The sequence below is a fragment of the Chlorocebus sabaeus genome, chromosome 13 (assembly GCF_047675955.1).
Source record: "Chlorocebus sabaeus isolate Y175 chromosome 13, mChlSab1.0.hap1, whole genome shotgun sequence".
Classification (NCBI taxonomy): Eukaryota; Metazoa; Chordata; class Mammalia; order Primates; family Cercopithecidae; genus Chlorocebus; species Chlorocebus sabaeus.
This window is the reverse complement of record NC_132916.1, coordinates 10,900,280-10,925,216: the sequence shown is the minus strand read 5'-3', so window position 1 is coordinate 10,925,216 and position 24,937 is coordinate 10,900,280. Positions and strand designations below refer to the sequence as shown.

At 42.5% G+C, this 24,937-nt stretch overlaps 2 protein-coding genes and 2 non-coding genes across 5 annotated transcripts; 1 reads left to right on the top strand and 3 right to left on the bottom strand.

Annotated features, from left to right (window-relative positions):
* Window positions 1-14,149, top strand: ACAT2 (acetyl-CoA acetyltransferase 2). 2 transcript variants are annotated; one of them, XM_008007729.3, is made up of 9 exons: window positions 1-182; window positions 959-1,093; window positions 4,553-4,734; window positions 5,976-6,093; window positions 10,228-10,371; window positions 11,211-11,333; window positions 12,398-12,552; window positions 13,272-13,382; window positions 13,759-14,149. In XM_008007729.3, the coding sequence occupies exons 1-9, from the start codon at window positions 128-130 to the stop codon at window positions 13,927-13,929; spliced, it is 1,194 nt and encodes a 397-aa protein (XP_008005920.3). In that variant the 5' UTR covers window positions 1-127; the 3' UTR covers window positions 13,930-14,149. The 2 variants fall into 2 exon arrangements, with proteins under 2 accessions (XP_008005920.3, XP_037857103.2); XM_038001175.2 differs by lacking the exon at window positions 1-182 and adding an exon at window positions 599-819.
* On the bottom strand, window positions 13,599-24,832 carry TCP1 (t-complex 1). Its single transcript, XM_008007728.3, has 12 exons — window positions 24,561-24,832; window positions 23,225-23,310; window positions 22,911-23,039; window positions 21,074-21,171; window positions 20,562-20,672; window positions 19,855-20,036; window positions 19,138-19,264; window positions 16,059-16,234; window positions 15,557-15,680; window positions 15,015-15,207; window positions 14,750-14,913; window positions 13,599-14,359 (listed from the first exon to the last, which is right to left on the bottom strand). The coding sequence occupies exons 1-12, from the start codon at window positions 24,622-24,624 to the stop codon at window positions 14,143-14,145; spliced, it is 1,671 nt and encodes a 556-aa protein (XP_008005919.1). The 5' UTR covers window positions 24,625-24,832; the 3' UTR covers window positions 13,599-14,142.
* LOC119625510 (small nucleolar RNA SNORA20) lies at window positions 15,364-15,495 on the bottom strand. Its single transcript, XR_005241702.2, has one exon. It is a non-coding gene; the product is annotated as a small nucleolar RNA SNORA20 (small nucleolar RNA).
* LOC119625517 (small nucleolar RNA SNORA29) lies at window positions 20,767-20,906 on the bottom strand. The gene has a single exon (XR_005241710.1). It is a non-coding gene; the product is annotated as a small nucleolar RNA SNORA29 (small nucleolar RNA).
* Window positions 24,833-24,937: the final 105 nt, after the last annotated feature.

Below are 24,937 nucleotides of genomic sequence, written 5' to 3'. Positions count from 1 at the left end.
TGGGGACAGGGGGCGGGGCTACTTCAGGTCCCGCCCGTGGCGCGGCCTGTGGGCTGCGAGGAGGAGCCTTGCCTAACTTGCAGGCAGCGCAGGGCAGACGGCGGCAGGAGAAGCGGTCGTGGGCAGGATGAATGCAGGCTCAGATCCCGTGGTCATAGTCTCGGCGGCGCGGACCATCATAGGTAAGCGGCCGGCGGGCCTCGCGCAGAGTCCAAGGCGCCTGCTGCTTCGGCAGGAGCGCCGAGGGCTGGACTTGTGTAGGAGAGGAGCGTATGTGGAGGAAGCCGCTCAGGCCAAGCCTGGAGGACCTGCGGGATCCTTGGAACCCCGGGCCTCCCGCGTTCCCTGACCTGGCGCGACAGCCCCACCTTCTCCTCTCCCGATGTGCGCACTCCGTCCCTCGTGCTCTGATTGGCTCCCAGGGTAGAGCCATCGCGTGGCCTACGTCTCCCATTGGTTGGCTTAGGAAGGCGTTCTTCTGCGGGTCCCCTGATTGGCCGACTCCGGGAGGCGCCATCGGTAATGCCTGTGGCAGGGGCGGAACTGCTAGGTGGTCTGAGCCGGGCTTTGGACTGGGGTCGGGCTGTCACACAATGGCTGGAAGTCGCGACCTCGTCTCCTTCGTGCCACATGGTTTTCAAAGCCCTTGATCCGCCGGTTCCTTTTGTTTGGGAACCATGGGGCCGCATCCAGTCCTTCGGATTTGGGGAAATAGAAGGGTTACAGCGGCGTCCCTAGGCCGTTTCGAAGGTCGCTTGTCTGGCCCTCGGCCACTGCGAGTCCTGGCACCCACCTTGACCTTTGCTCAGACCAGCAGGTGTGGGAACATGTGGGAGGAGGGGCACTGCCTCCTCGCGGTGGCCTTGCCAAACAGTGTCATGAGGCCCCGCTGCTCCTGGGTGGTTTCTACATTACCCACAGGTTTGTGATGTCCGCGCTCTCCGCCTTTCTACTGCAGGTTCCTTCAATGGTGCCTTAGCTACTGTTCCTGTCCAGGACCTGGGCGCAACTGTCATCAAAGAAGTCTTGAAAAGGGCCACTGTGGTTCCAGAAGATGTGTCTGAGGTCATCTTTGGACATGTTTTGGCAGCAGGTAACTCTCAGTGATTCCAGGAGAAGTCAAGCTTATTAGAAACAGCCCATAAACACGCGCACACGCACACACACACACACACACACACACACACACACACACACACTCTCACTCAAGTTCTTGCCTCCATGCTTTTGCTCAGAGTTCCCTCTGTTAAGATTCCTCTTGTGTCCCCTTCTTCCAGCCCTGTCAGTAGCTTCTATCCAGTTTGAGACTCAACTTCTTGGCCAGGCAGGGTGGCTCCCCCCTGTAATCCCAGCACTTTGGGAGGCCGAGGAGGAAGGATCACTTGAGGCCAGAAGTTTGAGATCAGCCTGGGCAACAAAGCAAGACCCTGTCTCTACAAAAAATAAAATAATTAGCCAGGCATGATGGTCTGTGCCTCCCAGCTACTGGAGAGGCTGAGGTGGGAGGATCACTTGAGCCCAGGAGTTTGAAGCTGCAGTGATTGTGTCACTCACTGCATTCCATCCTGGGTGACAGACTGAGACCCTTTCTCTAAACAAACAAAAAGACTTCACTTCATTAGTATGCTTTTTGTGAATGAACTTAGACCACTGACCTATACTGCCTTTTCATTCTTAAGACGCAGGGCCAGCCAGGCATGGTGGCTCACGCCTGTAATCCCAGCACTCTGGGAGGCCAAGGCGGGTGGACCACGAGGTCAGGAGATCAAGACCATCCTGGCTAACACGGTGAAACCCCGTGTCTACTAAAACTACAAAAATTTAGCCGGGCATGGTGGTGGGCGCCTGTAGTCCCAGCTACTCGGGAGGCTGAGGCAGGAGAATGGGGTGAACCCGGGAGGCAGAGCTTGCACTGAGCTGAGATTGTGCCCCTGCACTCCAGTCTAGGCGACACAGTGAGACTCTGTCTCAAAAAAAAAAAACAAACAGGGCCAGCCTGATGCATAGGAAAGTATGCCTGCTCCTCCTTATTACCTCAGAGTGTCACTCATTCACCAAAAACTTATTCAGTTCCTCCTGTGTGCCCCATATTGTGCTTAGTGCTGGGAGTATGGCTCCACCAATACAGGTAAGTTCCCTGCGCCTCTTAGAACTCAGTTCTGAGCTTGGAAAACAGGTGCCACATCATGCCCCTTGCAAATGGGGCATAATACTCCCTAGAGGAATATAACTGAGTCCTGAGAGTGCCCCCATCTTCTGATTCTTTGGGTTTCAACACTCCTAATTAATTAATTAATATTATTATTTAAAGAGACAGGGTCTTACTCTGTCATTCAGGCTGGAATGCAGTGATGTAATAAATCAGAGCCCACTATAACCTCAAACTCCTGGACTCAAGGTATCCTCCCACCTGAGCCTCTGGAATAGCTGGGATTACAAGAGCAGGCCACCATGCCTGGTTAATTTTTAAAAATTTTTTGTAGAAGTGGAGTCTCTGTCTGTTGCCAAGGCACGCGTGCAGTGGCTGTTCACAGGCACAATCATGGTGCACCATGGCCTTGAACTTCTGAACTAACTGGGACTACCGGTGCATGTCTACTAAGTTTAAGGCTTTTAAAGCACTAAGTGCTTTCCTTTCATTACCTCATTTAATCTTCCCCACAAGTCTGTTATATCCTATTAGCTTCATTTTACAAATGAATAAATGAGAGTTTGAGAGGTTAAATGACTTACCAGGGTCACAGTTTGAAGTGGAGCTAGCACTTGAACTTAGATCGGTCTTATTCCTTAAGCCAGATACCTTCTATAATCATGTAACAAATGTTTATTGAGCACCTACTTTGTGCCAGGCACTATTTTAGCAGCTGGAGATAAGCGATGCTCATATCAGACAGAAATTCTCATTCTCATGAAGCTCATAGTATGCTAAATGCTAGCATTATTAATTATGTTAGCACCTCATTTTTTTTTTTTTTTTTTGAGATGGAGTCACACTCTGTTGCCTAAGCTGGTGGAGTGTAGCCGTACGATCTTAGCTCACTGCAACCTCCGTCTCTCAGGTTCAAACAGTTCTCTTGCCTCAGCCTCCTGAGTAGCTGGGATTACAGGCACTTACCACCATGCCCAGCTAATTTTTGTATTTGTAGTAGAGACGGGTTTCACCATGTTGGCCAGGCTGGTTTCGAACTCCTGACCTCAAGTAATCTGCCCCGGTTGGCCTCCCAAGGTGCTGGGATTACAGGCGTGAGCCACTGCTCCCAGCCTGAGGCACTGCGCCCGGCCTGTCTTTTTAATATATATATGATCCTGCATATATTTTCAGTCTCAAGTAACCTTACCTGTTTTTAGTTTCCAGCCTAATCCCAGATTTATAACATTGTGATGAATATAATCTCTAAGTTTTTGTCAGTGACTTATTTGCTAGTTCTTCCCCACAAACTCACCAAGGATGGGTGGTAGGTATGAATATATCTGAAACTTGGAATAGAGTAATCACTGTATAGACATTTACCGTTGACTCTGATAACAGACAATAGTGATTGAGAATATTTGAAACTTTTAACTCCATTCTATTCTGTGCTACTTTAAGTAAATTATGTATTTTTCCCAACTAAAGGAAGTCCCGTAGTTGAATTATAAAAAGGTATTTGTGTTTCAGTACTCAGAATAAGAAAAAAAAGGTATTTGTGAATTCTGAGTTTGTATATATCTTGTTATATAACCATTTAAGCATAGTGTGGTGGATACTAAGCAAGAACAGAACTGCTTATTGTCAAAGGTTTTCCTTTTTAAGTAACCTCTTCTTCTTAAGTGTCTTAAGCCATGATCCTGGGAGCAAATGGCGCTAGTTAAAAACACTGATAATGCCTAGGTTATATCCTGTGTTTATTAGACATAGGTTTGATAATGCTTATTTAAGCCCTATCTTTTTTTTTTTTTTTTTTTTTCCTTTTTTTAAGACGGAGTTTCAGTCTTGTTGCCCAGGTTGGAGTGCAGTGGCGCAATCTCGGCTCACCACAACCTCCGCCTACTGGGTTCAAGCAATTCTCCTGCCTCAGCCTCCCAAGTAACTGAGATTAAAGGCATGCGCCACCACGCCTGGCTAATTTTGTATTTTTAGTAGAAACAGAGTTTCTCCATGTTGGTCAGGCTGGTCTTGAACTCCCGACCTCAGGTGATCTGCCCTCCTTGGCCTCCCAAAGTGCTAGGATTACAGGCGTGAGCCACCGCGCCTGGCTATTTAAACCCTATCAAAAGATGAGGATGACACCTCTTTCTTAAGGTATTAATGACTTCTTTATGGAGGAGAAAGCTTATATCTATGAAATACCTACAGAGCAGCACAAGACAGTATATATTCAAGGGCTAGAGTATGACAGGTGGAGATTGTAGACAGGCCTTTTTGCCTCCAGTGGGCACTTACCTGACCTGTAGGCTTTCAGAAGTGGCAGGTAACCCAACTGGTAATTTTACACACACTTTCACTGTGACATTTTGTCTTTCTCCCTGATTGCTAAGAGTTCTCTGTGTTCCTCTGTGTTCCTCTTTCTAGGCTGTGGGCAGAATCCTGTTAGACAAGCCAGTGTGGGTGCAGGAATTCCCTACTCTGTGCCAGCATGGAGCTGCCAGATGATCTGTGGGTCAGGCCTAAAAGCTGTGTGCCTTGCAGCCCAGTCAATAGCGATAGGAGACTCCAGCATTGTGGTTGCCGGAGGCATGGAAAATATGAGCAAGGTAAGGCCTCTCTGATGAGATGGCTTTCACTGACCTCATGCCAAGAAACTCATGTCTGTGCCAGAACAGAGTAAACTGATGCATATCAAAGCTGGAACCAGTGAACAAATGCACGGAAATGACAACCTTGATCCTTACTTGATGTGAATTATTCTTCAGTGTGGGTGGGAAATCTAGGTTGATGAAAAAGTGTATCAACCAGTGTGATTGGAATCCAATATACTTTTTCTAAACTATTAATGAAGCATATAATAGTTTCTGAATTAAATTCATAATATGAGTTGCCTGATGTCCTTGGTTTTAAATTTCTTTCCCATTGTGAGTAAAAGGCAAAACACAAATGTTGCCACTTACCTTCTTGGTGCCCTTCTCCAGTACGTTTGCCAGGCACGATTTGTTTCACCAAGTTCCATACCTCAAACTGGCATAGCAGTTGAAAGAAAAAGTATATTCCCTCCGTCCTACTGAGGCAGCTCAGGGGCTGAGCAGCACATTCCCTAGATAGAAGCTGATTCAGCCCAGCCATTGCTGAGGTTCAGGAGGAGGCAGGTAGCAAAAATCATCGGAATGATTTTAATGGGATGACACTGACATCTGTGTAGCACTTTACCAGGTGCTCTTGTACATGTATTCACAACATCCCCATATAGGGTAGATGATATCATTCCCAGTTTACAGGTTAGGAAACTGAGGCCTAGAGCCAGCATTCAAATACAACTCTCCCAACTGTAAGTCCCATCAATAACTCTTTCCATTCTAATATACCTGCGATTGAGTTGGTGAGAGTTAAGACTGGCCGCTACTCAGAAATCCCTCCCCATCATTTAGTTAGGCAGCCTGGTTATTCTCACTGTAGATATCATATCATCCATTAAAACGGGTAACGCATTGCTGGCTTTACTTAAGCCCTTAGAAGGTTTCTTCATTTAACCGATAATTAACTGCCTCGATGGAAAGAATAAATGGGACTCTTAAGGAAACAGGACACAGAATGGGTAGTTTTGAGGGAGAACTGGAGATGGGTAGGTAGGAGACTAATGGTTCCCAACAACAGGAAAGATGAAGTCTGCTAATTCCAGGGGTCTGTAGACCCTGGCCTGGCTAAGAACCTGGAACTGGGGAGAAGGGCTGCAAAGGGGCCTAGATGAAGACTTAGGAAATATTAGATAGTTTTGAGTTGTGTTCTGGGGAAAAGACTAATTACAACTAAGCCTAAATCCATTTTTATTTCTGACTTCTAGGCTCCTCACTTGGCTCACTTGAGAACAGGAGTAAAGATAGGTGAGATGCCGCTGACTGACAGTATACTCTGTGATGGTCTTACAGATGCATTTCACAACTATCATATGGGTATTACAGGTAAGGCAGACATAGCTGAAACTATATTCACTTTAAAAAGGTTAAAAGACCATATAATAATATGCTTCTTAGGTGCCTTTGTCCTTATTGCCAGAGACTGTCTTAAGGATTTTTGTATCTCTTCTTTGATTAACTGAAGTGAAGTGAGTATTCTCTTCTTTGTGAACCCTTGATAATCAGAGAATGTTAGAAGTGGGAAGTACCTCAGAGTTCTTCTGGATCACCCCCTCATTTTACCAAATGAAGGAACAGGGCCCACAAATAGTGAGAGGTAGTAACAGAGATAAACCAGTTTTTGTTTTTGGTTTTGGTTTTGGTTTTTTTTGATACCTAACTGTATTTTTTGTACTATACAGTTGGGTTATTGGTCATTCATGTTGAAGGGTCCTGTGGTCTAGGTTTAATGGCAAAGCAACTGGGAAATCAAAAGAACTCATTTCTTTAGTATACATATAAAAGTTAGGAAACAGAATAGACATTTTAGAGTTAAAGAATCAAACCCTGAGAACTTAAGCACCTTGCTCAAATGTTTGCAGCAATGGTTCTGGTTCTATGTAACATAAATATATGAAAAAGGTAATGGAGAAAAGTACAAGATTCCAAGAAGAGGGAACTGTGTGCATGAATGCAAGGAAGGAAGGAAGGGCTTAGAGATATGGGAAGCAGTGAGAAGCTCAAGGCATCTTGACCACTTCTCAATTTAGAGCCACAACAGAGAAGGCTATGAGAACAAAAGCAGACCATGAAAGATACTGTGTGACCAACTGCCTCAACCATAACTAGAGATGGTCATTAAAAATGCTGATCCCGAGCCCTTTCCAAGGTGTACTGTGGATTGAATTGTACTCTTCCAGCCTCCAGAACTGTGAGAAAATAAATTGCTCGTTTAGAGAAAAAAAAAAAAAAAAAAAAAGCTCAGGTCATGATGGAGGAATTGACAAAGATCAGACTTCCTACTATAAACAAGCATAAAATTTGTGAAAATATATGAAGCCACTGCTTTCAGGTTTTGACTAATACTCATGTAAGACTGAGATCTTGAGAGAAAGGAAAACCCCACTGTCACTGTCTCTACCTGGGACACTTCCCAAACTTATGGAGAGGCAGAGCCTAAGCTGGGAACAGTGGTCTCAGTGATCTGAAGAGGCAGAGAATTTGAGGCTTCTGAGATGGCTGGAGTTTGTGGGGCAGAATAAGGGGGAGAAGAAAAAAGAACCCCAGAAATCTGCAGAAGGGTCCCCTTAAGTCTTTGATCAAATACTAAACTTGTAGATAACAGCTTATAAGGCCTAGTAGAAAAGAGCTGCAAGGGAGAGGTGAACTGGAGATTTTATAGATGATAGCTTTTATAGGGTGCAGTGGCAGGTGCCTATAGTCCCAGCTACTAGGGAGGCTGTGGTGGGAGGATCACTTGAGGCCAGCAGTTTGAGGTTGTGTAGTATACTATGATTTTGCCTGTTAGCTGCTACACTCCAGCCTGGTCAACATAGTGAGTCCTCATCCAAAAAAAAAAAAAAAAGAGGAAGAATAGCTTGGTAAGTAAAGACAAGACATGGAACGCAAAGCAATAACTTTTTTATTTTTTGGTGGAGACAGGGGTCTCACTCTGTCACCCAGATTGAAGTGCAGTTGCTCAATGTTGGCTCACTGCAACCCCCTGAGCCACCTCAGCCTCCTGAGTAGCTGGGACCACAGGTGCACACCACCATGCCTGGCTAATTTTTTGTACTTTTTGTAGAAATAGGGTTTCACCATGTTGCCCAGGCTGGCCTCAAACTCCTGAGCTCAAGGGATCCTCCTGCCTCAGGCTCCCAAAGTGCTAGGATTACAGGTGTGACCCACCACACCTGATCAATTCTCACATTTGTAGAAGAGAGTTACAAATGTGGAAAGAGAGAAGAATGTAGCTTGTGGTGTGCGGTTGCATTTTGGAGAACTCAAAATGCAGTATGAACTCAAGGTGAGTGTGTGTGCATATGTAAAATGATAAATTACACATATGGAAGTTTCCACTGAAGAGACCTAGAAACAATGACAAACCATTCACCACAAGCGGTCCTGACCCCCAGATCTTCTAAAAACATTTCTCCACTAAAAGGAACTAAGGTTGTTTGGAGAAATGACCAAACTTTCCAAGGCTGGGAAAAAAATGCTAAAAAATTAAGGACATGCTCGGGGACATGTCGAAAGTACACAGGAGGCGGCCTACAGGGCTTCCACTTTCCTGTAGTGGAATTTTGAACAATGTGAACATCAAAGTCAGTAATGATAGTAACGGGTTATAACTGCCCAAATTTTGAACAATTTGAGCATGCAAGTAAGTAATGATACTAATGGGTTATAACTGCCCAAGTTTTGAACAATTTCAGCATCAAAGTAAGTAATGATAGTAATGAGTTATAACTTATTCAATAAAATGAAAATGTATGAGTCCATCCTGATATAAATAACTGAATAAATAGGAGAAAAGGAACAGCTTTTTTTTATGGTAAAATGCAATTAATACCTTACCAATAGAAGGAATGTTGGAGTTAGAAAATCATAAATGAATGCTAAAACTAGTGGGTGAAAATATGATGGGGAAGAATATATTTTGATAATCTAAAAAGAGCCTCCCATAAATTATTGATTACTTATAAATGAAAAAATGGTACCTTTAAAAGCTAGAAACCTGGTGAATACCAAACTGTTTTAACCAAGTGATCAAAGATGACATCACCTGGGATAAACTGATTGTCATTTATGTCCTAATAAGATTCACTGAGAAGGCCAGGCGTGGGGCTTAAGCCTGTAATCCCAGCACTTTGGGAGGCCGAGACGGGCAGATCACGAGGTCAGGAGATCAAGACCATCCTGGCTAACACGGTGAAACCCTGTCTCTACTAAAAATAAAAAAATTAGCCAGGCCTGGTGGCGGGCGCCTGTAGTCCCAGCTACTCAGGAGGCTGAGGCAGGAGAATGGCATGAACCCGGGAGGTGGAGCTTGCAGTGAGTGGAGATCGCGCCACTGCACTCCAGCCTGGGTGACAGAGCCAGACTCCGTCTCAAAAAAAAAAAAAAAAAAAAAAAAGATTCACTGAGAAAAAGCATACTATCATTCAGTGGTATACCTCCCTTTTGGCAGAATCTTAATGTAATCCTGAGGAAACATCAGACAAATCAAAATTGATATCCTTAACAAAAGAACTGGTCCATGTTCTTCAAAAATATCAAGCTTAGGAAGCATAGTCTGAAGAACTGTTACAGATAAAAGCAAACTAGAGAGATTGGTAGTTGAGTACAATGCATGCTTCTTTATTGGCTCCTGGACTGAACAAATAAAGGAGCTAGAAGGACATTACTGGGATAATAGGTGAAATTTGAATGTGGACCAAAGATTAGATAATAGTGTTTGATTCATGTTAAATTTCCTGATTTTTGTTTTGTTTTGTGAGACGGGGTCACCCAGGCTGGAGTACAGAGGCGCAATCATGGCTTGCTGCAGCTTTGAACTCCTAGGCCCAAGTGATCCTCCTGCCTTAGCCTCCCAAGCAGCTGGGACTGCTAGCTACATGGCACACACACCGTGCCCAGATAAGTTTATTTTTAATGGAGACAGAGTCTCACCGTGCCCAGGCTGGTCTCAAACTCCTGGGCTCAAGTGATCCTACTGCCTCAGCCTCCCAAAGTGCTGGGATTACAGGTGTGACCCACCACACTTCGCCCAATTTCCTGAGTTTTATAACTGTGCTTATGTAAAAAAGTGGCCTTGTTTTGGGGAAGTATACACTGAAATTAAAATTTAAGAGTAAAAAGGCATTGTATCTCCAACTTTCTCTCAAATGGTTCAGAAAGAAAATGTTAAAGCAAATGGAGGGGAAATATACCTGGTGACTCTAGGTGAAGGAAATGTCTGTTAAGTTTACAATTATATAGAAAGGGAAGGAGAGAAGTATGACTCCTGAGAGTCTCCGCAACACTTCTAGACCCACTGTCGGTGGCAGGCAGGGCCACCCCACACAGAGCATTGCACAGGCCACCATGAGCCTGCTAGCATGTGTGGTCAGTCAGTGCTTGGTCAAATATGGGCAACTTGATCTATCAAATGCCAGTTCATGAAAATGTTGGTTTTTTGCTCTTTTTCTCCTTTCCCAGCTGAAAATGTAGCCAAAAAATGGCAAGTGAGTAGAGAAGATCAGGACAAAGTTGCAGTTCTGTCTCAGAATAGGACAGAGAATGCACAGAAAGCTGGCCATTTTGACAAAGAGATTGTACCAGTTTTGGTGTCATCTAGAAAAGGTGAGTATATCATAATGGTTTAATTAAACATCAACCTATTTATAGGTAAGAGTAACATCTAAAAGAGTAATATGTAGGTATCTTTAGAAATTATATCTTAGTTATATTTTTCAGGTTGCAAAGATATGTCCTGGATACATGAAGGTAGGGAGGGGGTATGCTGGGTTTACAGGACACAGTAACATGGGAACTGTGTCAGCACTCAGGCACCCTTGGTTCCAGAGTGTCCATGACTGCTGTGCACATACAGCAGGTTTCATGAGACACTGGAGCACTGGCTCATGGTTGTTAGGAGGCACCAGCTGACCTGTTTCCTGTGTAGGCTCAACCTCCTCAGAAGTGGACACCCATTACTTCTTGCTGCTTCTGTGTGATCTCCCTTTCCCATTTCTAAAGGGTGGATCTTTTGGGGTCACTTGCTATTTCCTAATACAGAGTGCTTCCATCAAGCTCCCTTATTGATAACTGACATCTCTTATGTCCAGCCAGCAGTGCAGGATTGACTTTGAGACTCCCTGATCCACTCACTTGTAACTAGTCAAGTACTATGACCCAAACCATAGCAGAATTTGGCACAAACAGGTCCCTGGTAGCTACTTTCCTCAGGAAGGCCTATGGATTTGGAAAACACAGGTGTCTTATAAGGACATACTCATACATTGTTTTCATGTACAATAATTCTTGTGTGTACTTTCCTCCTGTTGTAATCAAAGTGGTTATATATTAAAACTTTTCTGCTAAATATGAATCCTGTTTCATGTCAGGTCAGAGAAACCCACCATTCCCAGCACACTTCTGTCCCTGGACTAATCTTGAGTAATTGGTTTTCCTTTGTTTAGGTCTTATTGAAGTTAAAACAGATGAGTTTCCTCGCCATGGGAGCAACATAGAAGACATGTCCAAGCTAAAGCCTTACTTTCTTACTGATGGAACAGGAACCGTCACCCCAGCCAATGCTTCAGGTTAGATTTTCTGAAGGAAATACTTCATCTGGGGGAATACTACGTTCTATAAGGTCTACCAAGTGAATATTTTTCTCTGTATTTATATACAAAAGTACTGTTTTTTTGAGACAGGGACTCACTCTGCCAGCCAGGCTGGAGTGCAGCAATATGATCTTTGCTCACTCGCAGTCTCAAACTCCTGGCTGGGCTCAAGTGAGCCCCTGCCTTAACCTCCCAAGTAGCTGGGGGACTACAGGCATGAGCCACCACACCCAACTCATATTTATATGCAAAATTATTCTTAAAACAGTTTAAGGAAACGTATCATTTCTCTGTATTTGATCACTGACTTAACCTATACTGAAAGAATTAATTTGGTTTCTTGACATCCCAACTAGACTTGCAAATGAAGAAGTAAATTAGGGAACTTAAGTTTATCTACCTTTGTATTTTTCCAGTACCAGAAACTCCCAATACTTGTGAGGCCCAGGCTTATTCTTCCATTTCCTGTCAGAGATCTCTCCTCCCCAACTGCTGTTTTTTTTTTTTTTTTTATATATATAATTTTTTTTTCTTTTTTTTTTTTGGAGATGGAGTCTTGCTCTGTCACCCAGGCTGGAGTGCAGTTGCACAATCTTGGCTCACTGCAACGTCAGCCTCCCAGGATCAAGCAATTCTCCTGTCTCAGCCTCCTGAGTGGCTGGGACTACAGGCGCACGCCACCACACTGGCTAATTTTTCTATTTTCAGTAGAGACAGGTTTCACCATATTGGCCAGGCTGGTCTCAAACTCCTGACTTCGGGTGATCCATTCTCCCCCACCTCCCAAAGTGCTGGGATAACAGGCGTGAGCCACCACGCCCAGCCCTGACTACTATAATCCTATCACTTTCTCTAGTTGGAAAGTTTTGTGGTCACTATAATTGCCAAACATGATTTCTATGTATAAAGTCTGTTCAGTTACAGTAAATGCCTCAGCCAACAGGTAAAACCATTTAGCTCATGTCTTCAGGTGGTAAAGACACAGATATGTAACTGAAGTTAATAAGCACTGTAGAAATCAAGTCACTCATATTTTACAGGAATAAATGATGGTGCTGCAGCTGTGGTTCTTATGAAGAAGTCAGAAGCTGATAAACGTGGGCTTACACCTTTAGCACAAATAGTTTCCTGGTCCCAAGTGGGTGTGGAGCCTTCCATTATGGGAATAGGACCAATTCCAGCCATAAAGCAAGCTGTGAGTATAACCCTGTTCCCCTTTATGAAATTTGTCTTCCTGTTAGCCTTAAATGAGCTTATTCATGTAGTTACCTTTCCCTACCAGAGTAACCAAGAGCATTTATTTCTATTTTTGACACAAGGTCTTGCTCTGTTGCCCAGGCTGGAGTGCAGTGGCATCATCACAGCTCACTGCAGACTCAAAACTCCTGGGCTCAAATATTCCTCCTGCCTCAGCTTCCCAAGTTACCTTGAACTACAGGTGCACCACCATGCCTAACTTCTTAATTTTGTAGAGACAAGGTCTCACTATGTTGCCCAGGCTAGTTTTGAACTTCTCAGTTCAAGTGATCCTCTGGCCTTAGGCTCCCGAAGTGTTGAGATTTCAGGTGTGAGCCAATACCCCCAGCCACTGAAAGCATTTAGATCATATGCTTTTTAGGGGAACTGATTGTGTTACATTACCCTTAGATACATATAACAGATGCTACTGGTTCAAAATTTAAGACAATTTAGAATTTCTAAGGGATCTTTTAGATCACATCCTTAACCTTTTGGATGGAATAGGTATCACTAAGGCAAAAATGTGTGAGAATGTCACTGTATTAACCTAAGAACAAACGAAAGTAGCAATTAAGAGATCAGTATCATGCAGCATATTTCATATTTGTGTTGACAAAGGATGTTTTGGCCTTTCTGCCCAAGTTTAGACATCTTTTCTATGAATCTGTCTTCTAGGTTACAAAAGCAGGTTGGTCACTGGAGGATGTTGATGTATTTGAAATCAATGAAGCCTTTGCAGCCCTCTCTGTTGCAATAGTTAAAGAACTTGGATTAAACCCACAGAAGGTAAAGATGCACAAGTAACCCTGAGTGCTTACCAGTGAATTTCACAATGCTATTTTAAGATACTATCTTCCAGGTGTTGGCCATGTGGGTAATAAAGAAATACTAGTTACTAGGACTGAGTTCACGTATTTTGTTACTTCCCATGGTTAAAAAAAAAAAAAAAAAAAAAAAAAAAGCTTACTTGGCATTAAGAGAATAAGGTAACATAGGCAGGGATGAATTTTCACAAAGGTGTAAATTTATTCCTAAACAGTTAAAATGAAAATTTGAGTTTGAAAGGGTAGCATGCTGATACATTAAGAGGAAAAAGACAAGTTTAGGATTTTAAACTGTGCCCACGGAAGAATAAACAATCTAAATCTTTTCTCCCCCTTAGGTCAACATTGAAGGAGGGGCTATAGCCTTGGGCCACCCTCTTGGAGCATCTGGCTGTCGAATTCTTGTGACCCTGTTACACACACTGGAGAGAACAGGCGGAATTCGTGGTGTTGCGGCCCTGTGCATTGGGGGTGGGATGGGAATAGCAATGTGTGTTCAGAGAGGATGAATTGCTTAAACTTTGAACCACCTCAATTTCTTTTTAAACTAATAAAGTACTAGGTTGTTATATGTGAAATCAGAGGACCAAAACACAGATGGAAACCATTTCCTATATCACAAAAACCCAAGTTTACAGCTTGTTGTACTTTAATGTGTAATACTTAAGTCAAGGTACAAGACAATTGCATTTAACATTGTTATAAATAAAAGAGACATCAGATCAATCATTAAGGGCTCCAGAGTGAACAGCATCTTCATAACTTCCATGTTTATCATCTTTACTTTCTGGATGTAATTTAATAAGATCATCAATTCGAAGAATGGTAATTGCAGCTTCTGTTGCAAATTTCAAACTCTTAACTTTAACTATGGTTGGTTCAAACACCCCTGCTTGTTTGTTGTCTCGAGGTTTACCATTGCTCAAATCAAGACCAATCCTGCAATTAAAAAAGAACTATTAAAATGGCCGCTTACAACTTAATTAGGTGACCCATTAACTCCAGCATTTCATTCAAGTATTAAGCTTGATTTTTAAGTCAGACTCGAGATCTTGTAGGTTGTCTTTCTACCCAAAGCAGCAGGGAGAGATTAGCAATCAGAGTTGTTAACTAAGGCACACCAGTGCTAATAATTAGTCATTATCCCTTGAATTACAGTGACTAACAACAAATGCTTGCTGTGAAGTTTTTCATGTTAAGTAGTTGACAAGTCTGTTATTTATGTTTGCTGACATGTAACTGACTACTATCCTTTTTAATGGAAACTGTTTTGCAGAGGTTAACAAAGGGCTAAAAAGATGTCTAAAAAGAGGGAAATTGTATGCTTACCATTTTAGATTTTTACGTTCTGGGTTAACCTGAGCCTCATTATGAAAAGCTCTTAATTTTGCAACCAGATCTGTGGAGTCCTGGGCAGCATTAACTGCTAGTGTATTGGGAATAACAAGAAGTGATCTTGCAAACTCTGCAATAGCAAGCTGTTCCCGAGACCCCTAGGAAAAAAGACAGTTAGGTGACTTCACAAAAGGGAAAAAAAATTAAAGCCCACAGCTACTGCTCTCGGGCCTCTAAGACAAGGAATAACTGTTCTTACCATGCTGGTTGCATAGTTTTCAAGGTATATGGAAAGGGCTGCTTCTACAGCACCTCCACCGGGAACCACGGATTTTGACTCCAAAACTCTCTTCACTACACAAAGTGCATCATGTAAAGAGCGCTCCATCTCATCACACATGAAATCATTTGCCCCACGTAAGATAATCGATGCAGATGTACGAGCCTTAGTGCTGTTCAAAAAAAAAAGTGAAATTCTTGTAACAGCATTTTTTAAATGTTTTTTTTTCCAACACCATCAATTTCTCCAAAAAAGGCATTTTAATAAGTCTACATAAAGTGCCCTTAAGTCCTGCCTACACAGGATATTTAGATACACTATACAGAAACAATGTCTAGTCTATGCAGAAGAGATGAAAATGGTTACTTCATCTCAATTCACAGTGACCCAATGTTATTTTATCCCACGCGTATAACTGCTCGTATCACTGTGAGACTACAAGCAGCAAATAAATGGGAAGAAAACCTACTTTTACTTAACAAAATCTGTATAACTTTACAATTTTAGAAAGTAGCTCTTACTTTTTGATTAAGATCAGCTCATCATCACAAATTCTCTCCTGTACCACTTCTTCTGCCTGTCCCAACATTGCAGCTTCAAAAGTTTCTTCACCTTCCAAATTGGCCAGGGTTGACAGAATAGTTGCTATTAAGAGTTACAAGGGATCTGTAAGTATCGCTCTTTCGTGATTTTAATATCCTTTAGACTCAGTAGCATTTGTGATAAAAGTGCTATATTACAAGTTTAGAATTTAGTTAGGCAGCACACACTAACTCCTTTTATCCTAAGATAGAACTATGTCATTTGTGAAGTGAACAAATTCAGTTCATGAATTTCCAACAAACTTAATGAATTTCTCCAGTTACATGAAAAATGGCTCTATAAATGTGTTGGCAGCACAAAGCATTAAGAGGATATAAACGTTTTTGAAGCTGTTTCTTATCAATATTCCAATGTAAAAAGACCTTTGATGGGGTCAGGTATAATGAAAGTCTTTTACGTGACAGCCAGCACAAGACATACCTCCAGAAGCTTTCGCAATGCGTTTAAGGTCCCTTTTTAAAACTCTTCTAACTGCCATAGCACCAGCCTCCACAAAATACTTCAGACACATATCATCAATTCCACCAGTGGTTAGAATAACATTGGCACCAGTCGCCAGGATCTTCTGAATTCTCTCCTTGGTAATATCTGATTCTCTGCAAAGTATTTTTGTAACCCAGAGTTACCTTCTGTGACTTTTAAAAAATAATTTAGCTTTAACTTCCATTAAGTATTTATCACAAAATAATCATAGACTAAATTGTATTAACCTTTGTTATCTCTGACCAGAATTTACATTAGTCCAATTCATGGAATATTAGAAGGAATTAAAAATTACCACTTAGCTCTACGCAACCTGAATTTGAATTACTAATTGAGAACTATGGTAAAACAGGGAACACAGGTCCTGCCTGCCTTCAAGGATCCAGTGGGGAGAGGGATTACCAATCACACTCCAGGGCAAGCGTCACTGAAGTGGTATGCAGAGACTACAAGCACATAAAAGACATAAATTTAGCCTAGGAGGCAGATAATGAAGTCAAGAGGAGTCCAGGCCGAGTGCAGTGGCTCACACCTGTAATCCCAGCACTTTGGGAGGCTGAAGTGGGCAGATCACCTGAGGTCAGGAGTTCGAGACTAGCCTGGCCAACACGATTAAACACTCTCTACTAAAAATACAAAAAATTAGTCGGGTCTGGTGGTGGGCGCCTGTAATCCCAGATACTCAGGAGACTGAGGCAGGATAATCACTTAAACCCAGGAGGCAGAGGTCACAGTGAGCTGAGATCGTGCCACTGTACTCCAGCCTGGGCAACAAGCGCAAAACTCCTTCTCAAAAAAAAAAAAAAAACAAAAAAACACCAGGAGTTCAGAGTTGGAAGCGCAAAAGAAGATAGAACCAGAAAAGTGAAAAACCTTGTAGGTTACACCAAACAGTCTAGATACTAAGAAGCTTAACATTTTAAGACTAGTATAATGTTATCTGCGTTTTCAAAAGGATTCCCTGGTATCAATGTGGAAATTGCACTGAATGGCTTAAGACAAGGAGATAGTAACATGAGATATAAGCTGACAGACAACCTAAACAGAAGTCAAACTTAATGGCTTGGGTGACTCCTGGAGTAAAATAAATAGCAACAGTTCGGGGGGCAGGATGGGAAATCAGAGTTCAGTTTGGGACAAGATTAAGTTTGAAGTCTCTGTTGTTACTCAGATGAAGCTCCCAGAAGGTAGTCACTTAACATCAAGGAAACCACAAACTATGGGAGATACAGATTTGAAGAGACAATATGAGTGAAGCCATGTGAATAGATCATTCGAATAATTTTTCAAGTAAAATGAATTACAGATCAACCTCAAAGGCAGCTTATCTACTGAACAAGTACTGTGTGCTATACACTGTACTAAGGATGGGGCTACGATGCCAATGGAATCATTCTGTCTCTACCATTAGAGCTTACAACTCATGAGTTGTATAAACTCACAGTAAAAACTGTAGTAAGCGCCAGGAAGATAAAATACAGGAAGTTACGAAAGAATATAATTTAGATTAAAGAAGAAAGAAAAGTTTCTCTAAGAGACTAGCTTGGGTGTGTTTCTACAACAGTCTAGGCAAGAAAATGAAATGTAGGTAAATTTAATTTGGAGGTAGAAATCAAGTGGTGTTGGTGACAGATTAGGAGAAAAGGTGTTGGTAAAAAGGAGGAGTTAAGGACATTTCCTAGTTTTCTGCCTGTGTGGAGAAGTCCCCATCACTAAAATGGTCAAGAGCAGATTTGCGGTATTATCACAAGTTCAGAGACATGTTTACTTTGAGATGCTTGAAAAGCATTCTATTAGATAGAGGTGTGTGACTTTGGAGCTCAGAGAAACAGCTTAAACAGTCTCTGGCATAGAGAGATAATACATGAAGTCATGGGAACAAGGGGCTATTCTGGAGAATATTGTGAGATGGTGGCCCAGACAAAGCAGTATCACAAATCATTTCAAGAAGAACGTAATCAAAGGGTTGCTAAAGGTCAAGTAAGAGGAAGGCTGAAAATGTCTTCTGAATTTCACACTAGAGACCTTAACATGCAGTCCCTCAAATGGAGAACAGGGCTGAAAAGGGATGAGAAGAAAAGCACCAGAAAAGTTTTGTGTAGTAAATCACTCATGATATCTGGCTGTAAGGATGTAGGATAGGGAGTACCTACAGCAGGAGGATGTACGAAGAAGCCTGAAGGGACAAAAGAGCCACATGAAGATTCCAGGAAAGAGCATAATTAGTAGGTATGAAAGAAGAATCAAAGACAAGGCTCTAGAGCAGAAAGAAACAGATTCTGGAACACTTACTGTAGAGCGACTGGCTTTGATGGAAGAAAGGACACTTTGTTGTATCAGGAAGGAAGGAAAAAAGAATACGCATGCAGATTGATTTAAAAGATGAGAGCACATTTCTTACCCTCGGCAAAGCTTTCTTGTAGGTTTGGTTTAACTACTGTTTAAACTATTCATTGTGGGTTTTTTTGTTTGTTTTTTTTAGACAGGTTCTCGCTGTCATCCAGGTTGGAGTGCAGTGGTCCAATCACAGCTCACTGCAGCCTCGACCTCCTGGGCTTCAGATTCTTACCACCTCAGCCTCTCAAAGTGTTGCGATTACAGGCATGAGCCACTGTGCCCAGCCTAAACCATTTATTGTTTTAAGTGACTATTAGGCAGTCAAATCTATAGCAGCGGTCACACTACCTTCACCATTAGCTCTTCAACCACTAATATCACCTGTACCTCCAGTATCTAGCAAACAGTAGGCTACAGTCAATACCACACTGCTGAGTTCTGTACTGCTTTGAGGAAATTAGATTCCTGTCTTTTATATCTTTAATATTAACAGACTCATACAATCAAAATTTCACAAAAAGACAATTTTCATATAGGTTGTATAACCCCAAATCCCTCTAAAAACACCACAAGACTAATTTTTCTGGAAGTTTAAGTAAAATAGTTTGACTTGGCTAAAAATGTTAAAGTCCTCCAAGACACTCACACTTAAAAGCCCAAAAATAATCTTTCAACATACCTCTGTCTAATTTGGTCCAGTTTTTCAGGGTCTGTAATGACCACCTGTACACCAAGCTTCATTTTTGTTTTTTGCAGGCTAAAGTCAAGGCAAGCAATTTTTGCATTTACGATTCTCTTGGGCATGCCTACAATAGAACATAAGATTAAGTTAATACGTCTGTCCTTAAAAGCATAATAAAGAGTACCCATAATTGATTGTATGTAAACACACAAATTTAGACTGTAATTCATTACATTTTCTCTTAGAAAAACTTTATGGCATTACATGCACGTAATTTCTTTTAATTCACATTCCTTCTAACATGTTGTATGTGCTTTAAATTACAAAAAGATGTACTGCACATAATCCACAAGTTAGTTTTTTTTTGAGACGGAGTCTCACTCTGTGGCCCAGGCTAGAGTGCAGTGGTGTGATCTTGGCTCACTGCAATCTCTGCCTCCCACGTTCAAGTGATTTTCCTGCCTCAGTCTCTGGGGTAGCTGGGACTACAGATACGCGCCACTATGCCTAGCTGATTTTTGTATTTTTTACTAGAGATGGGGTTTCACCGCATCGGACAGGCTGGTCTCAAACTCCCGACCTCATGATCCACCTGCCTCGGCCTCCCAAAGTGCTGGGATTACAGGCACGAAGCACTGCGTCCCGCCGAAGAAAAAAAAAAGTTAGTTTTAATCTGTAGCTATCTCATTGTATAAACCAAATCCCAAACCTTACCCTGGGATCCCACCACACAGTTGAGTGCATAGCCACTGATGAGCATACTCTCCGTTTGACTTCTCCCATGGGCTTTCAAAATATTAACAGAATTGACTGGATAGCGTGGCTGGCCTCTTGTGTCTGTGTATTTAATAGCAAGTACAGCATCTACCACCATGTTAGCAAAGAAATCACCATTTCTAAGCCAAAAGTTAAGGACGGTAACAGGCTTGGAATGGACAAAGGGTACACAAGTGAAAAATCAAGGATAATTTGAAAGGACTTCCTTTTAGTAACCTAACCTATTAAAGAAGCACGCATTACGTCACCAAAATATTACAACATTATCACTATCTGCAATTCTTATCACTTTTAGACATGCTTTTTATTACCTTTTCACCCTAAAAAAGCAGGGAAAGCAACAGGCAATTTCAATACAGCATTACTCCTCCCTATTGATATCAATTTGCATAAAATTGGTATTTAAAATTTTACTGCACAAAATTGATTGCTACTGCTACTACAGGCGCGCGCTTATGCACACACCCCCACTCCCAAGACAGGGTCTTGCGACGTTGCCCACATTGGACTGAAACTCCTGGGTTCAATTAATCCTCCTGCCTCAGCCTCCATAGTAGCTGGGACTACAGGCACACACCACCATGACCATCTCAAAGTCCTATGTTTTAAAAAGCCTAAATTTTATCTGACAACCACAAGGATACATTCCAATGATTTTGGAAGACATGGATGTCTTAGCAGCATTAATCAGGCAATCTCTTCCCAGTTCATCTGTGTTAACAATTAGGTTTTCATTGATATAACGCACTGCTTCCCTGTTTAAAAGTGTGGGGGAGAAAAACGTTTACAAAGTCACTACTCAAACTCTTTGCAATCATCATGCTTAACACAGAGCCAAAATGTCGTAAGTAATATCTGTTCAGCCATTTCATATAGGAGGAGGACATGAAAAAACCCTCCCTCTTCAGATCATGGCAAGTTTAATCTATCCCATAAGCATAGCCACTAAAATCTATCATTAGGAGAAAATGTGGTAGTCAAATGGGAAAAAAGATACCGGACCAAGTTTTTAACTTCAAATATTACTACTTAAATGCTAAAACATTTAAATGGAATGTTTTCAAATTAAAATTTAGTTATTAATCAAAACATTAAGACAACACACTTTACAACTATTACATCAAAAAAAATTTTCTCTCTATGCAAACAATCTTACTTGCAAGCAAGTCGATAGCCACTAATAACTGATGTGGGATGAATTTTCTGTTTGACTAATTCATCTGCATTTTTTAGGAGTTCTGCGGCAATAATAACCTGTTGAGAAAACATTCACTGATCTGAGTATGCCAGATATTCAACATGCGCAATACACATGAAATGACACTAAAATGGCCATCTATTAGCCAAAATGGTGGTGGTGAAATGAATTAACTGGTTATTAGAAACCTGGGGGGGTGAAGGGAGAAGAATGCTACAAAACACTTGAAGTCCTCAATGTTACTCATAAATTCTTGGAAAGTGCCACTTTAAGCAAAACAACGGACAGCAATTTCTCAAATCCAGTTGTTTATTGTTAACGCTGATGAGGGGAGGAAAATTTATTTTTTTATACATCGTTTTTCCTCTTAAAGTCGGTTTCCACGAATACATTGTGGAGTGAGGTCTTACTGTATTATAAATGCAAATGGCCAAAACTGGGTAGGAGCCAGAAAAACATTCTAAGAAACTAGTACACCCAATACAATCGTGAAAGACAACACACCTATTACCTTTAGAGGGAGTGCTCAATAGAAGCTAAACCGTGTGTTGACTATTCATATGACCTATATTAGGCTATTATATTATTAAAAACAGTTCTTATAAGTTGATATGAAACAGTAACAAATACTTTTAAACTAAGAAGACTTAAAATCTTGTCAGCTTCTTATGGGAAGAAAATTACACTTGTTAAGTCACATTATCATAAGTTAGACAAAGATCATATTCATATTTTAGGAGTACATTCCATTCTTTCATGGCTGAAGTTTAATCTAGAAATACATGTTCCCCACAAACTATCTCTTGTTTCTCCAGAATTAACATCTTTCTCACCAAACAAGTGTTTCTACTATACCAGCATGCTGGATGATCTATGAAGTTTATACTGTATATCACGTTTACTGACTCGAAAAGATCACACTGTCCTATCATGATGTATTTATTAATTTCTCACACTCCCATTTTGAATTCCTGAGATTACCTGTCAGGATTTAAAAAATAAAACAGGCTTAGTGCAGCAGCTCATGCTTGTAATCCCAGCACTACAGAGGCTGAGAAGGATCACTTGAGGCCAGGAGCTCAAGACCAGCCTGGGCAACATCGTGAGACCCTGTCTCTACCGAAAAAAAAGAAAAAAAAAAAAAAAAAAAAAGATTTTTAATTATTTGGTTGTGGTGGCATATGCCAGCAATCCCAAGCACACTGGGAGGCTAAGGTGGGAGGATTACTTGAGCCCAGGTGTTCTAGGCTGCAGTGAGATATGACAGCACTGCAGCACTTCAGCCTGTGCTACACATGGTCTCTTAAAAAAATAACACAAAAACATTGTTTCTCCCCCAAACTGGTAACATTTTGTTCTCTAAATAATTACAACACTTTAGAGCTTTCCAAGTCTCAAGGGGTGATGCGGGAGGAAACAAGATTTTTGAGAGACCATAAAAAAATCTGTGTGATGTCTGAACACTGCCATAAAGGGAAAAATAAGCCCTCAAAACCTGTGAATACCAACATTTAAAACAATGGGGCTATGTTAAATGAACTCAAATTCTTTCCTACTTAAACTGTACAAACAAGCTATAACTACCAACTTACAAATTGTGTTTCTGAATCTGTACCTAAGAAGCCTATTTTCCCTCTTAAATGTGTAACTTTGTTTTTTCTTTTTGCTCAATCATCTGGGCATTCAGAATATGTAACTTATTTCTGACCCAGCACAAATGACCCACTTATGGCTTCAACTTTCTGAAAGTCGGTTGTTTTTAGAAAAATGATCATTCTTTAGCCAGTCTACCTACCACTGATGTAGTTCCATCTCCAACTTCTTTGTCTTGCAGATCAGCCAGCTCACAAAGAACTTTAGCTGCAGGATGTTCAACTTCCAGTAACTTGAGGATGGTTGCACCATCGTTAGTAATGGTCACATCCTAAGAAATTAGCAGGAAAAAATATGAACCACTCATAGAAATCAACACAGCCCCATTATAATACATTCACCTTTAATATCACCTTCCAGTACCTGGATTCTGATAAAATCAAAGAATGAACACAGCAAAACACTGAAAATAGTTTTACTTTAAGGCAACTAACACAACAGTTAACGTGTACTTACACCGATATCATCCACCAGCATTTTATCCAAGCCAACAGGACCAAGAGAACTTTTTACAATATTGGCAATCGAAGCTGCAGCCATAACTGTAGACAATTAAAAACACAAATAAACAAGAAATAAGAATCCACAATTCTGAAAGACAGTAATTTCAGCCTAAAGGTAAATGACATCCAACAACCCCTGTATTTCCCAAATCTACAAATCTGCGTTAATTATTTAAAAACCACCTACTAGGAACCTAAATGGGGCGGACACTGTGGCTCACATCTGTAATCCCAACACTGAGACGCTGAGGCAGGAGGATAGCTTGATGCCAGGAGTTCGAGACCCCCTTGGGCAACATAGCGAAACCCATTTCTACAAAAAATAAAAACAAAGCCGGATGTGGTGGCGCGGGCCTGTGCTTGGAGACTGCAGTGAGCTATGCTGGCACTCCCGTCTGGGCGACAAGTGGCACCCTGTCCCTAAATAAAGCGAGCCTATTTGGCACAGCTTTGATGAGGGAGTGGAATCTGATGGCGGGAGAAAAAAAGTAATAACCACAATTTCATGCTCTGCCACTTCGTACAGCTATGCCAGCCTTGATCCTGCAAGTTTTTTGCTCATTAAAACTCTTTTTATCTGTGAGGAGAGAAATCGGTAGCCAACGGGGAAGGTACTTTCAGATTTGTTTACGAAAAAAAATTACGAATCTATCAAAAACCAGTGCGCTCTGTAGGTATACAAAGGCCCGACAGCAAACGCTCTGCTAAGTTGTCGCTGCCGTCTCCTGGGGTCAACTGCACTCCAGTGGCGTTTCCTGTGCTAACTCTACTTTAAGATGCTATTAACCGAGAGAGAGCCGGACGCCGGGCGCCCGACCCCGACTACAGCTACGGGCGGAAAGGGCACTGGGCTCATCCGCAGGGGCGCGGATGAACCTACTTTTTCTGGTAAATGGTCCTGAAACGAAACCCGGCGTTTAACAGGGACGCTCAGGGGGCCGCCCTGAAACAAAAGAGGATACGAGGCGTGGCCCGCACGTGCAAGTCCGGGAGGCCCGCTTTCCCGCGGAAGGCGGCGCGTTTCCAGCGCCGCCCCGGACACCACATCCACGCGGTGCCGGTCTCAAAACCCTGCTGCGCGCTCCGGGGCTCCTCCCCGCTGTGGGGAGAGGGGTCGACAACGCCCTGCCCCAGAGAACGGCGGGTGGGCCGGGTCCGGCTGCGGGGCCTCGAGGCCCTTTCTGCAGAGGTAAAGGAAGAGAGGCACGAAGCGGTCAGCCCGGGTCCGGTCGCGATGGGACTCGGCCCTCCCAGCCCGCGAGCCCGACCCAGGCCCGGCCCTCCCTTACCGTTCTGGGAGCGGATCGCTTCCCCAGTGCTGCGGTCACCGAACACGGACAAAGGCCCCTCCATCTTCGCGGCAGCGATACACGTTGAATTCTGCTCACAACGCGGGCAACCAGTATCGCGGTCCCTCGGCTGACCGGCGACCACAACAGTGGCTGCGACGGCGTGGAGGGTACCCGAGCGATGCCCCAGGAGCTGCTGGGTAACACCGCCCTACCCGCTTCCCGGCTGCCCCGGCCAGGCCGCGGGGCACGGCGGGAAGGAAAAAGAGGCGGCGGCAACAGGAAGAGAAACGGGAGTGTGCCGGAAGTGAGGCTCTCGGGAAGGGGCGGGATCGGCATTTTTATCCAATTAGATAGCCGATGGGAAGGGGGCGAAA